Here is a 12,893-nt window from a genome sequence, read left to right as displayed (position 1 = left end):
ATCCTGGACAAGTTATTTCTATTGTACCTCTCTGTGACTCAGTTTTCTCATCTGTAAAATGAGGGAGCTGGACTGAAAGGTTCCTTTGAGTTCTAAACCTGTGATCCTATGATATCATCTAGAAATAGATGATATCATGTCCTTTTTTGTCTATTCTTATTCCCTCAATTTCTTTTTCTTATTGAGTTGCTAAAGTTAAGATTTCAGAATTATATATGATGATTCTGATCAGCTGGCTAAGAAGGTACTATCTGAGAATGGGATTTGTTTTTCCAGATATATATATGGGAGACAGATTCCTGGTCAGACATAAAGTTTAATTAACAAAGGCTAATAAGAATTATTTACTAATTGTTTTATAAATCTAATTCAAAAGGTTTTAAAATGAAAGGAATTGGGAAGGGAGATAAATGCCTATATGCCTAATTTTAGGTTCTTTTTGAAAGGGTCATTTATGCCTATGCAAATCACTAGAAGTGGGTAATTAACCATTTTCACAGTTCTGTAAAGGTTCCCTCTTATGTCTTGAATACAAGTCCTAGGAAAATAGTAGACCCCCTCCATTGCTGAATTTTTTAAAATTAAAAAATTTTTCAATTAAGAAGAATTTATTGTTTCCCTTCCCTTTCACAATGGAAAACAGAAAAAGACAAAGAAAAACCCTTATAGTAAAAACACATAGTTTTAAGGGAAACAATTCCCCATGTTGGACATATTCAAAACTCTGTATCTCATTGTACATCTTGAGTCCCTCCACTGTCTGCCACAAAAGGTGGTTAGCGAGCATAATCATTGGTCCTCTGGAATTTTGGTTAATCATCACATTGATGAAAATTCCAAAGTTTTTCAAAGGTGTTGATGTTTATGATGCTATTATTGTATAATTTCTTCTGATTCTGCTTACTTCACTCTGAATCAGTTTATAAAAGCTTCCCAAGTTTTTTTGGAATCTTCCCTTCCATCATTTCATATGATGAACTTGTATTTCATTATAGCCATACACTATAATTTGCTTAGGGGCAGCTAGATGGATCAGTGTATAGGGCACTAGGCCTGGAATCAGGAAGACTTGAGTTCAAATCCAGCCTCAGACACTTAACTATGTGGCCCTGGTCAAGTCACTTAACCTCTGTTTGCCTTAATTCACTAGAGGTGGAAATGGCAAACCACTCCAGTATCTTTGCTGCAAAAACTCCATGGACAGTATGGTCAAGTGGGGTCACTTGGGCAGTAGAGTCCATGGGGTCACAAAGAGTCGAACATGACTGAACAACAAATAATTTGCTCAGCCATTCCCAGGTTAATGGGCACACACTTAGTTTCCAGTTTATTGACACCACAAAAACAACTGTTGGAAACACTTTTGTACATGTGGATCTTTTTTGATATCCTTGGTATAATTGTGTAAAAGGATGTGCACAGCTTTAGTAAATTTTAGGGCATAGTTCCAGACTGCTTTCCAGAATGGCTAGGCCCATTCACAACTCTACCAAGTCTTTTAATGTGTCTCTTTCCCCACATCCCCATTAACATTTGTCATTTTCCCTTTTTGTCAGCTTGATCAATCTGATAGATGGGAACTGGAATCTCAGAGCAGATTTAATTTATGTTCTTTCATTAGTGATTTAGGATATTTTTTAAAAAAATATGTCTATTGATAGCTTGAGGTTTTTCCTTTGAAAACTGTCTGTTCATAGCCTTTGATCATTTATCAACTGAGAAAAGGCTCTTGTTCTTATAAATTTGAATCAGTTCCTTATACATTCTAGAAATTTGGCTTTTATTAAAGAAACGGCTCCATAGATTCCCCCCCCCATTTTTTCCATTTCCCTTCTGATAATAGTTACATTCCCACACCCACCAGTTTTTGTTTTTGTTTTTAATAAGGACTCCTTACCTCAGTAGCTGGAGTCTTTGGTTTTTCGAACACTATGTAACTAGATTTGTTTTCTTCTGTCTTTTAAATTTTTTCTTAGATAGAGCTATTTAAATTTTTCTGTTTCTTGTTCTACTAATCCAAGTATTTTATATTTTCTAAATATTAATTCCTTTTATTTAAATTATTGTGTTTATTGGTATATAGCTGGGCAAAAAATTTTTAGTTTTTTTCTGTATTTCTTAATTTCTTTCAAAAATTTATCTTTCTTTTTATTTTTGGTTGTATTTTGATTTCTGAGTCGTTTCCCTCCCTTTCTCCCAGCTCTGGAATCATACAAAACATACTTGTATATATCAGTTCTTTCTCTGGAGGTGGATAGCATTTTCCTTCCAAAGTCCTTTGTAGTTGATTTGAATGTTCGTATGACTCAGAACAGCTTAGTCATTCACAGTTATTCTTTGGATAGTATTGCTGTTACTATATACAATGTTCTCTTGGTTCTGCTCATTTCACTCTGCATTATTTCATGGAAGTCCTTCCATGTTTTTCTAAAACCAACCTGCTTGTCATTTCTTACAATATAGTAGTATTCCACAACAATCATATTTCACAACTTATTTAGCCATTCCTCAATTGATGGGCATCCCCTCAATTTATAATTCATTGCCACCTCAAATAAAGCTGCTATAAATATTTTACAACAAATGGGTTCCTTTTCTTTTCCCCTGATGACCTTGGGAAATAGACCTAATAGTAGTATTGATGATTCAAAGGGTATATACAGTTTTATAACTCTTTGGGCATAATTCAAGATTGCTTTCCAAAATGGTTGAAGCAGTTCACAATTCCACCAACAGTGTATTAAGTGTCCCAATTTTTTCACGCCCCCACCAGCATTTGTCGTTTTCCCCTTCTATCATTTTAGTTAATCTGAAAGGTCTGAAATGGTACCTTAGAGTTGTTTTAAGTTGCATTTTTCTAATCAATAATGATTTAGAAAATTTTTCCTTATGATGATATATACTTTTGATCTCTTCCAAAAACTGCCTGTTCATAACCTTTGACCATTTATCAATTGGGGAATAACTCATATCGTCATAAATTTGACTCAGTTCTGTATATTTTTCTGTATATTTGAGATATAAGGCCTTTTTCTGAGAAACTGGCTATAAATCCCCCCCTCCCCAGTTTTCTGCCTTTTTTCTTATCTTGACTCTCTTGGCTTTATTTATTCAAAAACCTTTCAATTCAGTGTAATCAAAATTATCCATTTCATATCCCACAATGCTCTCTATCAGTTGTTTATTCATGAATTCATTTCTTATCCATAAATCTGACAGGTAGTATGTTCCATGCTCCTTTGATTTGCTTCAGATATCTCCCTTTATGTCTAGGACATGTATCCATTTGGATTTTATCTTGGTAAATGGTATAAGATATTGGTCTATATCTAGTTTCTGCCAGCCTGCTTTCTAGTTTTCTTAGCAATTTTTTATTTTACCAAATAGTGATTCTTATCTCAAAAGCTTAGATCTTTGCATTTATCAAACATGAGGTTACTGTAAACATGAGGTTACTGTGTATTGCATATCTACCCTATTTTACTGATCCACCATTCTACTTCTTAGCCAGAGCCATTTTGTTTGGATAATTCCTGCCTTCTAGTATGGTTTCAGATCTGGCACTGCTAGACCCCCTTTCTTCACATTTTTTTTTATGAATTCCTTTGATATTCTGGAACTTTTGTTCTTCCAAATGAGTTTTGTTGTTATTTTTTTCTAGCCCAATAAAATAAATTTTGGTAGTTTAATTGGGATGGCACTGAATAATGGTTTAGGTACAATTGCCATATTTTTTGTATTAGCTTGGCCCACTCATGAACAATTAATATTTCTCCAGTTACTTAAATCTGACTTTATTTGTATAAAATGTGTTTTGTAATTCTGTTCATATACTTCCTGGGTTTGTCTTGGCAGGTATACTCTGAGGCATTTTGTGTTGTCTATGATTATCTTAAATGAAATATCTCTTATGGTACCTTCTTACAGGGCTTTTTTGGTGATGTATAAATATGCTGATAACTTATGTGGCTTTATGTATAGCCTGCTACTTTTCTAAAACTGTTTCAACTAATTCTTTAGTTGAAGCTTTATAATTTTCCAAGTTTGCCATCATATCATCTGCAAAAATGATAGTTTTATTTCCTTGCTGTCCATTCTTTTTCGTTCAATTTCTTTTGCTTCTCTTGTTGCTAGCATTTCTAGTACAACATTGAATAATAATGGTGATAATGTGTATCCCTGCTTTACTGTTGATTTTATTGGTAAGGCTTCTAGCTTATCCCCTTTAGAGATAATATTTGCTGATGGTTTTAGGTAGATGCTTCTTATCATTTTAAGGAAAATTCCATTTATACTTATGCTTTCAAGTGTTTTCAATAGGAATGAGTGTTGTATTTTGTCAAAAGTTTTTTTCTGCATCTATCGATATAGTCGTATGATTTTTGTTTATTTTGTTACTGATGTAGTCAAGTTAATGGTTTTCCTTATATTGAACCAGCCCTGAATTTATGGTATTTCTTCATTCCTTGTTAATTTTTCGTAGTAATTTGGTTTTCTTTTTCCTTTAAAAAACAAAACACAAAAATTGGATATAAAGATTTGTCTATTTCTTTTTTTTTAAAGTCCAGTTCCAAATTTTATTCATTTATTTATTTATTAAATAAATGTGGGGCATTCATGGAGGAAGTTTTCAGTTTTGTTAATCTCTTAAATTTCAGAATTTCTACTTTGGCATTTAACAGATTTAAAAAATTTTGTTGGGTTTTTAGGTATTTTTAATGGCATGCCTACTTTTCTCCCTGGAACCTAGCTTTTCCTTTAAAAAGGAAGTGCATCATCAGTGCATGTATGTGAAGTATGGATATTAATTCATTTTCTATTATCTTTCAGCATGATATGATTTTTCTATTTTATCTGTTTTAATTAGGCCTATTTTTGACTTTGTCTTTTTTGAGATCATTATTTCTACACCTACTTTTTTGAGCTGAAGCACAATAGATTTTGCTCTATTTCCTAACCTTGCCTTTGTGTGACTCTTTATTCTTCCAGTGTGTTGCTTTTCAAGAGAATATTGTTAGATTCTGCTTCCTAATCCATCCTGCTGAACTTTTTCTTTTTGTAGGTGAGTCCATCCCATTCACAGTTTGCTTTAATTGTATATTTTCCTCTGTCTCATTGTCTTATATTATTTTCTCTTGGCTCCTGCCTGAAGAAGAAGGAAATAGTGATGAGAGAGAAGTTTTCTCAGGAGCTATTTTCTAGGCTTCATGCTATCAGCTTTCAGCCTCCTGCACTTTTCTTTCTCTCACCTAGACTCTAGTCACATGTTCTAACCCATTTAAACTCCTTTCCATGATCTACCAAGGTTAGAGTTTCTTTTGCATATAACGAATCCCTCTTTGAACCTACCCTCCTTATTCTGTCCTTTCCTCTCTCCCTGTTCTTTCTTGTTTCTTTGTTGAGTTGAATATATTTATACAACAAACTGTCTTCTACCTTCCTTTGACCAGTTCAAATCTAAGTGGAATTGAAATATACCGGCTTTTTTCACTCTTTTCTCCTTGTTTGCATAATCTTCTACTTGAAAACCTTCCTTTCTTTTTCGCCTTCCCCTTTCCCTAGTGTATTTCTTTTTTTCATCTCCTTCCTTTCTATTTTTTAAGATCATAAAAACATAACAAAACTAGTTCTAGGTTCTCTGTCTTAAATAACTACCTAAATGTCCCCTGATGACATTTGGCTTTTGAGGGGACTCTTGTATCATTTCTCCCTATTAGAATGTAACCTCTTCTTCCTTCAGTGTTCAACTCTGAATTGCTTGTTCATATCTACCTTTTTATATTTCTCTTGACTCCTGCACTTGTATCTCAGCGTTTCTATACAACTTGACCTTTTCATCCGTAATTTTTGGAAGTCCTCTGTTTCATTCATTGTTTATTTGTCCCCTGGAGGATTATACTTAGATTTTCTGGATAAGTTATCTTTTGATTTTAAGTCTACCTTTTGGAATTTCGTATTCCAGCCTCTCCTTTTCTTTACAGGGGTGGCTACCAAGTCCTGTGTTACCTGATTGTGGCTCCTTCATATTTGCACTCTTTGTTTCTGGCTTCTTCTGACATTTTCCCTTTGATTTGGGATCCTCTGGATGTTGGTTATAGTGCTCCTGGTTATTTTCAATTCTGTGGTTTTCTTTCAGGAGGTGACTGATAGGTTATATTTAGCTTTGACAACTGATTCTAGAGAGAAAAAGACTAAAGGGAGACATATCAGCTCTTTTAAAATAGATGATAGCTTTGGGAAAGGTAGCATAGGGTAACACACAAAAATAGTGTACTGGATTTAGTCTTAGGAAGACCTGGATTCAAATCCTGCTTCAGAAAATTACCAGCTGTGTGGAACTGGAAAGTTCTTAGTTTTGGTTTCGTCATCCATAAAATGGAGATAACAATACCCATAGTACACACCTCACAATGTTGTGCATATCAGATGAGATAATGTTATATATTGCATTGAAAGCCTTAAAGAGCTATAGAAATGTTAATTATTGAGAATCTTGAATAGATTTTTTTCTGTCTGTGGAGGCCAGAATAAGAACCAACAGGTGGGACACATTTTTGTCTTGACTTAAGAAAGAACTTTAAAAAAAAATTAAGAAAAGTAAAGTGGTTGGATGGGGAGGTAACAAGCATTTATTAGGTATCTACTCTGTGCCAGATGCTGTGCTAAGTAAATGCTTCACAAATAGTTTCTCATTTGGTCCTCATAATAACTCTGGAATTAGGTGGTGTTATTATCCCCATTTTATAGATAAGGAAACTGAGGCATACAGAAGTTAAATGACTTGCCCAGGGTTACACAGCTATCTAATGTCAGAGGCCATATTTGAATTCATCTTCCTAACTTCAGACACAGCACTTCAACCATTGCACCCCTGGTTACCTGGGTAGAAAGTAGGGAGGGACATTGTGGAAGGGGATAAAAGAAGGGAAAGAGAAGAGAAAGGAAGAAATGAAAGAGAAAAGGAAGGAACAAAAGAAAGAATGAATGGGAAAAAATGACATTTTATAAACTAGAGTGGTTTTAAAAGGAAATGAGCTGTCACATGAACTAGTGAACTCCCCATTTCTTGTCATATTTTTGGGAAGTTAAATAGTTATTGGTCAGGGATGCCATTCCTGCCATCGGTTGAGAGTCACAGACTATGTTATATATAATGTTCTGTGGTTCTGTTAATTTCCTTCTGACTTTTCTGACTTTTGGTGACCAACGTTCTGTTATCCCTATGTGTTGCCCTCACTAATGGGTGAGCTGAGCTCAGACCATTGTGGTTTCAATATAGCAAGAGTTAGGTTTGTTTTCCTCTGTGTGGGATACAGATACCTACTTCAAGACTCATGGCCCTTGTTTTCAGCAACAGATACAGAATGATTCATTTCATCCTGAGCTAGATATTCTATTGATTTCTTCCTTTCCTGCTGCATTTCTGCTCCAATAGTATGAAATGCATATTAAATTAAAAAAAAAAGAAATGAATCTCTGACATCAATACATATTTTTGGCAGTGTTTTCTTAGGTTTAATGGCATGAAGTCATTTTGTCCCTTTCATCCACCTTGTTGCTAATCAAGGGTTGGTGGGTCAGCCAGCCCAATTGCACACTTCCCTCTTCACTCAGAATTGGCTGAATTGAAAATCAGGTGGTAGAAGGCATGAAGCTTTTGAATTGCTCTTTCTTACTCCTTCTCTTCTTCACACTCAGGTTGGTGTTATTTCCGTATTTTTCCTATGCATCTTTTCCAGGCCCAGGGGGTTAGGAACTTGTAGGGTGAACATAAAGAAATTCTCAGTAATTATGCAAACAAAGGAATTTTAGCCATTAAAAACTTGGCTGAAGGATCCTTTAGGTTTGTCTCAACTTTTTTTCTTTGTTCACTTTTTACTCATTTTAAAAAAAAAGTTCAAATCATTTTTTTTCAATTATCAAAAAGTTCCTTTCTCTCTCTTCCACCTTTAAAAAAAAACTCCCTAGTCTCTTATTTAATTTATAAAACCTCTTAAACTCTTTTTAAAAACCTCTTGCCTTGTGTCTTCAAAATTCTAGTAAAACTTGTGCCCAAGATAGCATTTTGTTGTTGTTGTTGAGGATTTGTTTATAGATGTTTTGGGGTCATTCTCTTCTTTTAAGTTTGTGTCTTGATCATCCTTGCTTCAATGTCCTTAAATAGTTCTTTATTATGGGAGTCCTTTAAAAAAATTTTTTCTTGCCTACTTAATTTCAGACTTCATATTAGATCTAGTCTCTGCACATTTCTGGAGGGGATGACTGGATTGAACATATGCCCTCTTGGGTCCTATTGCTATTTTCTTGGTGTATTGATTATTGTGTTATCCTAGGATCTCACAGACAGCTTGGGTTGGGAACTTGCAACCTTTCCTTCTTCCTTAAGTGATCTTGTCTAGGGCAAAGTCTGATCACTGCCACCTTGCTCTTAGCTCTGCAAGTTCCTGACTTGTGTTTGGTCAGAAACATACTTGTGAACTTGCCCCTGGTTGGAGTGTCAGTAGACTGCTATTGGACTCAGCCACTATTGTATAGCTGGGAAGCTTTGCTGGTCTGGGCTTCCTGCCCTGGTTGTCTCTCGGTAGACTTCTGACCAGGTGTGGGGCTGGAACTGAGACCCTGCTTGCTCCTGGGATCAGAGCCACTCTGCTTCTGCTTGCTTTTTATCTTGTTTTTTGCTAGGTGCACAAGCTAGGGCCCATCTCTCTGGAATATCATCACTAGGTATATGTCCCCTCTTTAAACCTACACCCATCCTGGGATTGGCCTTGTTTGGTTCTGATATGTGTTCTCCTGGTTCCTAATGCTGATCATGATGGATCAGTCTGTGTTCCTTTAAACTCATCGTGTGCTGTACACAGTCTGATCAAGGTTGAAGCCTTATTCCAGCTCTCCCGGTCTAAGGTTTGCCAGCTGTTGGTCTAGGCAGGTGTCTGGGTGACAGAACTGTAGCCTTGACTCAGCCCTGTCAGTCAGATAGTGTGTGCAACAAGGGCTTATCCATGGCCTGAATGACATATTGTAGAAGTGATTCTTTTAAGGTGTTATTTTCTTCAGCACTTTTTTATGTCTGCTTTACCAAGCTGTTGACTTGTTTTTCATGATTTTCTTGCATCACTCTCATTTCTCTTCTCAATTTTTCCTCTACCTCTCTTATTGGATTTTCAAATCCTTTTTGATTTGGCCTGAGACCAATTCATATATTTTTTTTGGAGGATTTGGATGTAGAAGCTTTGACTTTGTTTTCTTCTTCTGAATGTGTGTTTTGAGCTTCCTTGTCACCATAGTAACTTTCTGTAGTCAGAGTTTTTTCTGTTTGCTCATTTCCCCAGCCTATTCGTTGACTTTTAAGACTTTGTTAAGGTAGGGCTCTGCTTCCTGGGTCGAGGGCGCACTGTCCCAAGCTCTAGGGGTTTTGTGCAACTGTTTTCAGAGATACTTTTAAGGACCTGTAAGTTTTCAGTTCTTCCAAGGTGGTATGAACTAAGGAGAGGTGTTTACTACTCTCTTGGTCCGTGCTCTGGTCTGTGATACTCTTTTCTGCCCTGGAACTGTGAGGAGGGTCTCCTTCCACTGTGGCTGCAAGCTCTGCTGTGCTAATGCTCTTTTTCATTCTCACCTAGGACCCAGCTCTGAGTATGGACAAAGCAACAGAAGCTTACCTTAGTGCTGACAAAAAGACCTGTAATCTCCTCTGACCAGTTGTTTGACCCCCTTACCATCTGGAAGCAGCTGGTGCTGCTGCTGCTGCTGATTCAGTCACCCCCAAGGCCTGCTCCTGATTTGCTGGGGCTGGGGCTGTGCTGGCATGGCCTGTGCTGAACTGTGCTCCACTCTCACCGAGGTGCCATGGACCTTTACTGCTGACTTTCTAAGTTGTCTTTGGCATTTGTGGGCTGAGAGGTCTGTAAAACAGCACTGCTGTGAGTGATTCACTTGCCCTGAGGTCTGCTACAGCTTTGTTGGGGCCCAGTCTGCACTGGCGTGGCTTATGCTGAACTGTGCTCCTCTCTCACCCTGGTGCAGCAGACCTTTCCTGCCGATCTTCCAAGTTGTCTTGGGCTGGAAATTTGCTTCACTACATCTTTTTGTGGGTTCTTCTGCTCTAGGGTTTGTTTGGGGGATGGCTTAAACAAGTTCCTGCCTTAACTCTGCCACCTTGGCTTCACCTCCCTGTAGAAGTCATTCTTACTTAGTTGTCCTCTATTGCCTCTGATTTCCCTTCCAAAGCTGGGATTCTGTGATAATTACTAGTGGTAAAATTTCTTCTTTGCAAAAGAGTCCTTAAGATCCTTTCAAGCTCTAAAATAACATTTAAATGGAAAGGAAATCAAATTACCCTTCAAAAGAGATGAAACTCTTAACTTACCCATCCATGAGTATACTTGGAGTGAAAATGTGGTTAGAGATAGAGGGAAAACCTAGAATAAATACTTTGGCAACTCTTCCTACCAACCAATTGACACAGTGAATAGAATGCTGGGCCTGAAGTCAGGATGACCTGAGTTCAGATGTGGTCTCAGACACTTAATAGATGTGTGACCCTGGGCAAGTCACTTATATTCTCTGTCTCAGTTTCCTCAACTGTAAAATGAGGGGTGTTATGAGGATCAAATGAAATAATATTTATAAAGTGTTTAGAACAGTGTGTGGCACATAGTGGGACTTAATAAATGTTTCCTTCCTTCCTTCCTTCCTTCCTTCCTTCCTTCCTTCCTTCCTTCCTTCCTTCCTTCCTTCCTTCCTTCCTTCCTTCCTTCCTTCCTTCCTTCCTTCCTTCCTCCCTTCCTTCCTTCTTTCCTTCCTTCCTTCCTTCCTTCCTTCCTTTCCCACCATGTGTACTGGGAAAAGTGCTTCAAGCAGTCAATGATATTTCAATTTTCTACTCTGAAGAACAAATCTTCATCTGTAATGTTTAGAAGATATTAGAAAGAAGAAATCTCAGAAAAGATGATTACAAGGCTCGATCAATAATGTTTATTTAAAAACAAAAATCACAAAAATGTGTCCAAACTTTTCCAGTGGTCTTCCAAAAAAAAAATAAGTACAGTAATTCTATGGATGAAGTGCTTTGTTGGTCTTTGAAAGCCCTCAGAGATGTTAAATGTAGCTTCTTTCCATTGGCAGAAATTCCTCATTGGCAAACCAGAATGGCATAGTAGAAACAGTTGGGAGACTTGGGTTAGAATCTTGGCACTATTATTTAGTACCTGTGACCTTGGGCAAGTCACTTAACCTAAACTTTCTGGGCCTTATCTTTAAATTAAGGGGGTTGGAATATATAGCCCTGAAAGTCCCATATGGTCTAATTCTGTGGTCCTCCATGTTGGTAGCCAAACAGAAAAATTAAAGTAAAAAATGATATGGCAGGTGACTTTGTTCTTTACTTCCTACAAACTAACATTTCTTTTGTATAACACCAGTGACAAGAAGCTCATCACAGATGCCCTGAATAAAAATCAGTTTTTGAAGAGACTGGACCCTCAGCAGATCAAAGATATGGTGGAATGTATGTACGGGAGAAACTACCCGCAAGGCAGTTATATTATTAAGCAAGGAGAACCAGGAAATCATATTTTTGTATTGGCAGGTGAGTCTTTGACTAATTAGGGCTTTTGATTCTTATGAGCAACAATTATATTGCTTGCTGTATTTTGATGTGTTCCAGAACTTAAAAAAAAAACAAAACACTTCATTAATTTGGCTGAAGTTAGCAAATTTTTTGATGTTTAATCATTTTTTTGGTTGTGTCTGACTCTTTGTAACTCCATTTGGGTTTTCATGGTGAAGATACTGGAGTGATTTGCCATTTCCTTCTTCAGCTCATTTTACAGATAAAGAAACTGAGACAACCAAATGTTAAGTTACTTGCCCAAGGTCACCCAGCTAGTAAGTGTCGGAGTCCAGATTTAAACTCAGAAGATGAGTCTTTTTGACTTCACACACTGGCACTCTATCCACAGAGTCACCTAGCTACCTTGAGTTTAGGAAATAGTAATGCATAAAACCTACATTCCATCCCAGAGATATCAGCATCACTTGTTTCTTTCTCCCTCAAAAAAAAAAAAGACAATTTAACTTGCAGTACTGCAGTTAATATTGAAATTCTGATGTTGACTTTCTTTTTTTGTTTATTTTTTTTTTGTTTGCTTTTTAGGCAATTCGGGTTAAGTGACTTGCCCAGAGTCACACAGCTAATAAGTGTCAAGTGTTTGGTCTGAGACCAGATTTGAACTCTGGTCCTCCTGACTTCAGAGCCGATGCTCTATCTACTGAACCACCTAGCTGCCCCAGATGTTGACTTTCTTGGACTAAAATAAACCATTTTTAATATACTCCAAAGAAAATTACAGTCTTTTGAATGAGAAGTTGAAACCAACCGATACATAGACAAATGCAGTAAAATGTGGCAGGATTAGAGCTCTTCAATCCTTTTTATAAACCACTAAAATATTTCCCTTCCTGTCCCATACTCTTTTGTAGAAGATTAGGAAGACAGTGAATACCACCGGATTTAGAAATAGAAGCTAAAAAGAGAGCAATTCTCAAATGAAGATGAATCATAAGTATTTATTCAACCCTTTGCTTGCCAAGTTTGAAACTAGCCCCAGTTTGGACAGTTGAGTGTAAGGTACCAAACTAGACTACTAAGAATAGAGTGATGATAGTACTGTTTCAGACTATTGACTTTTATTTATGCTTTTCTCTGATTTGAATAATCCAATAAATGATTTGACTAGGTTTGATCCTTGAGGCTATAAAGTCAAGAGTATAAGTTTTAGATTTAAACATAAGTATGCATATACACAGCATACATGTATATATGTAGTGAATTTATATGCACATGCATGTATATGTGTACATATATATATATATATTCCTATTCACATCTC

At 36.6% G+C, this 12,893-nt stretch overlaps 1 protein-coding gene across 1 annotated transcript in view; it reads left to right on the top strand.

Moving 5' to 3' along the window:
- Positions 1-12,893, top strand: part of PRKG2 (protein kinase cGMP-dependent 2) — a 123,396-nt gene that overhangs the window by 30,004 nt on the left and 80,499 nt on the right. Inside the window, exon 3 of the mRNA XM_020988351.2 lies at positions 11,424-11,590. Coding sequence (XP_020844010.1) covers positions 11,424-11,590 — 167 coding nt within the window. The remainder of the gene's footprint in view (positions 1-11,423; positions 11,591-12,893) is intronic.

The sequence above is a fragment of the Phascolarctos cinereus genome, unplaced genomic scaffold (genome assembly GCF_003287225.1).
Source record: "Phascolarctos cinereus isolate Bilbo 61053 unplaced genomic scaffold, phaCin_HiC Scaffold_9;HRSCAF=440, whole genome shotgun sequence".
Classification (NCBI taxonomy): Eukaryota; Metazoa; Chordata; class Mammalia; order Diprotodontia; family Phascolarctidae; genus Phascolarctos; species Phascolarctos cinereus.
This window is presented reverse-complemented; position numbering and strand designations above follow the sequence as displayed.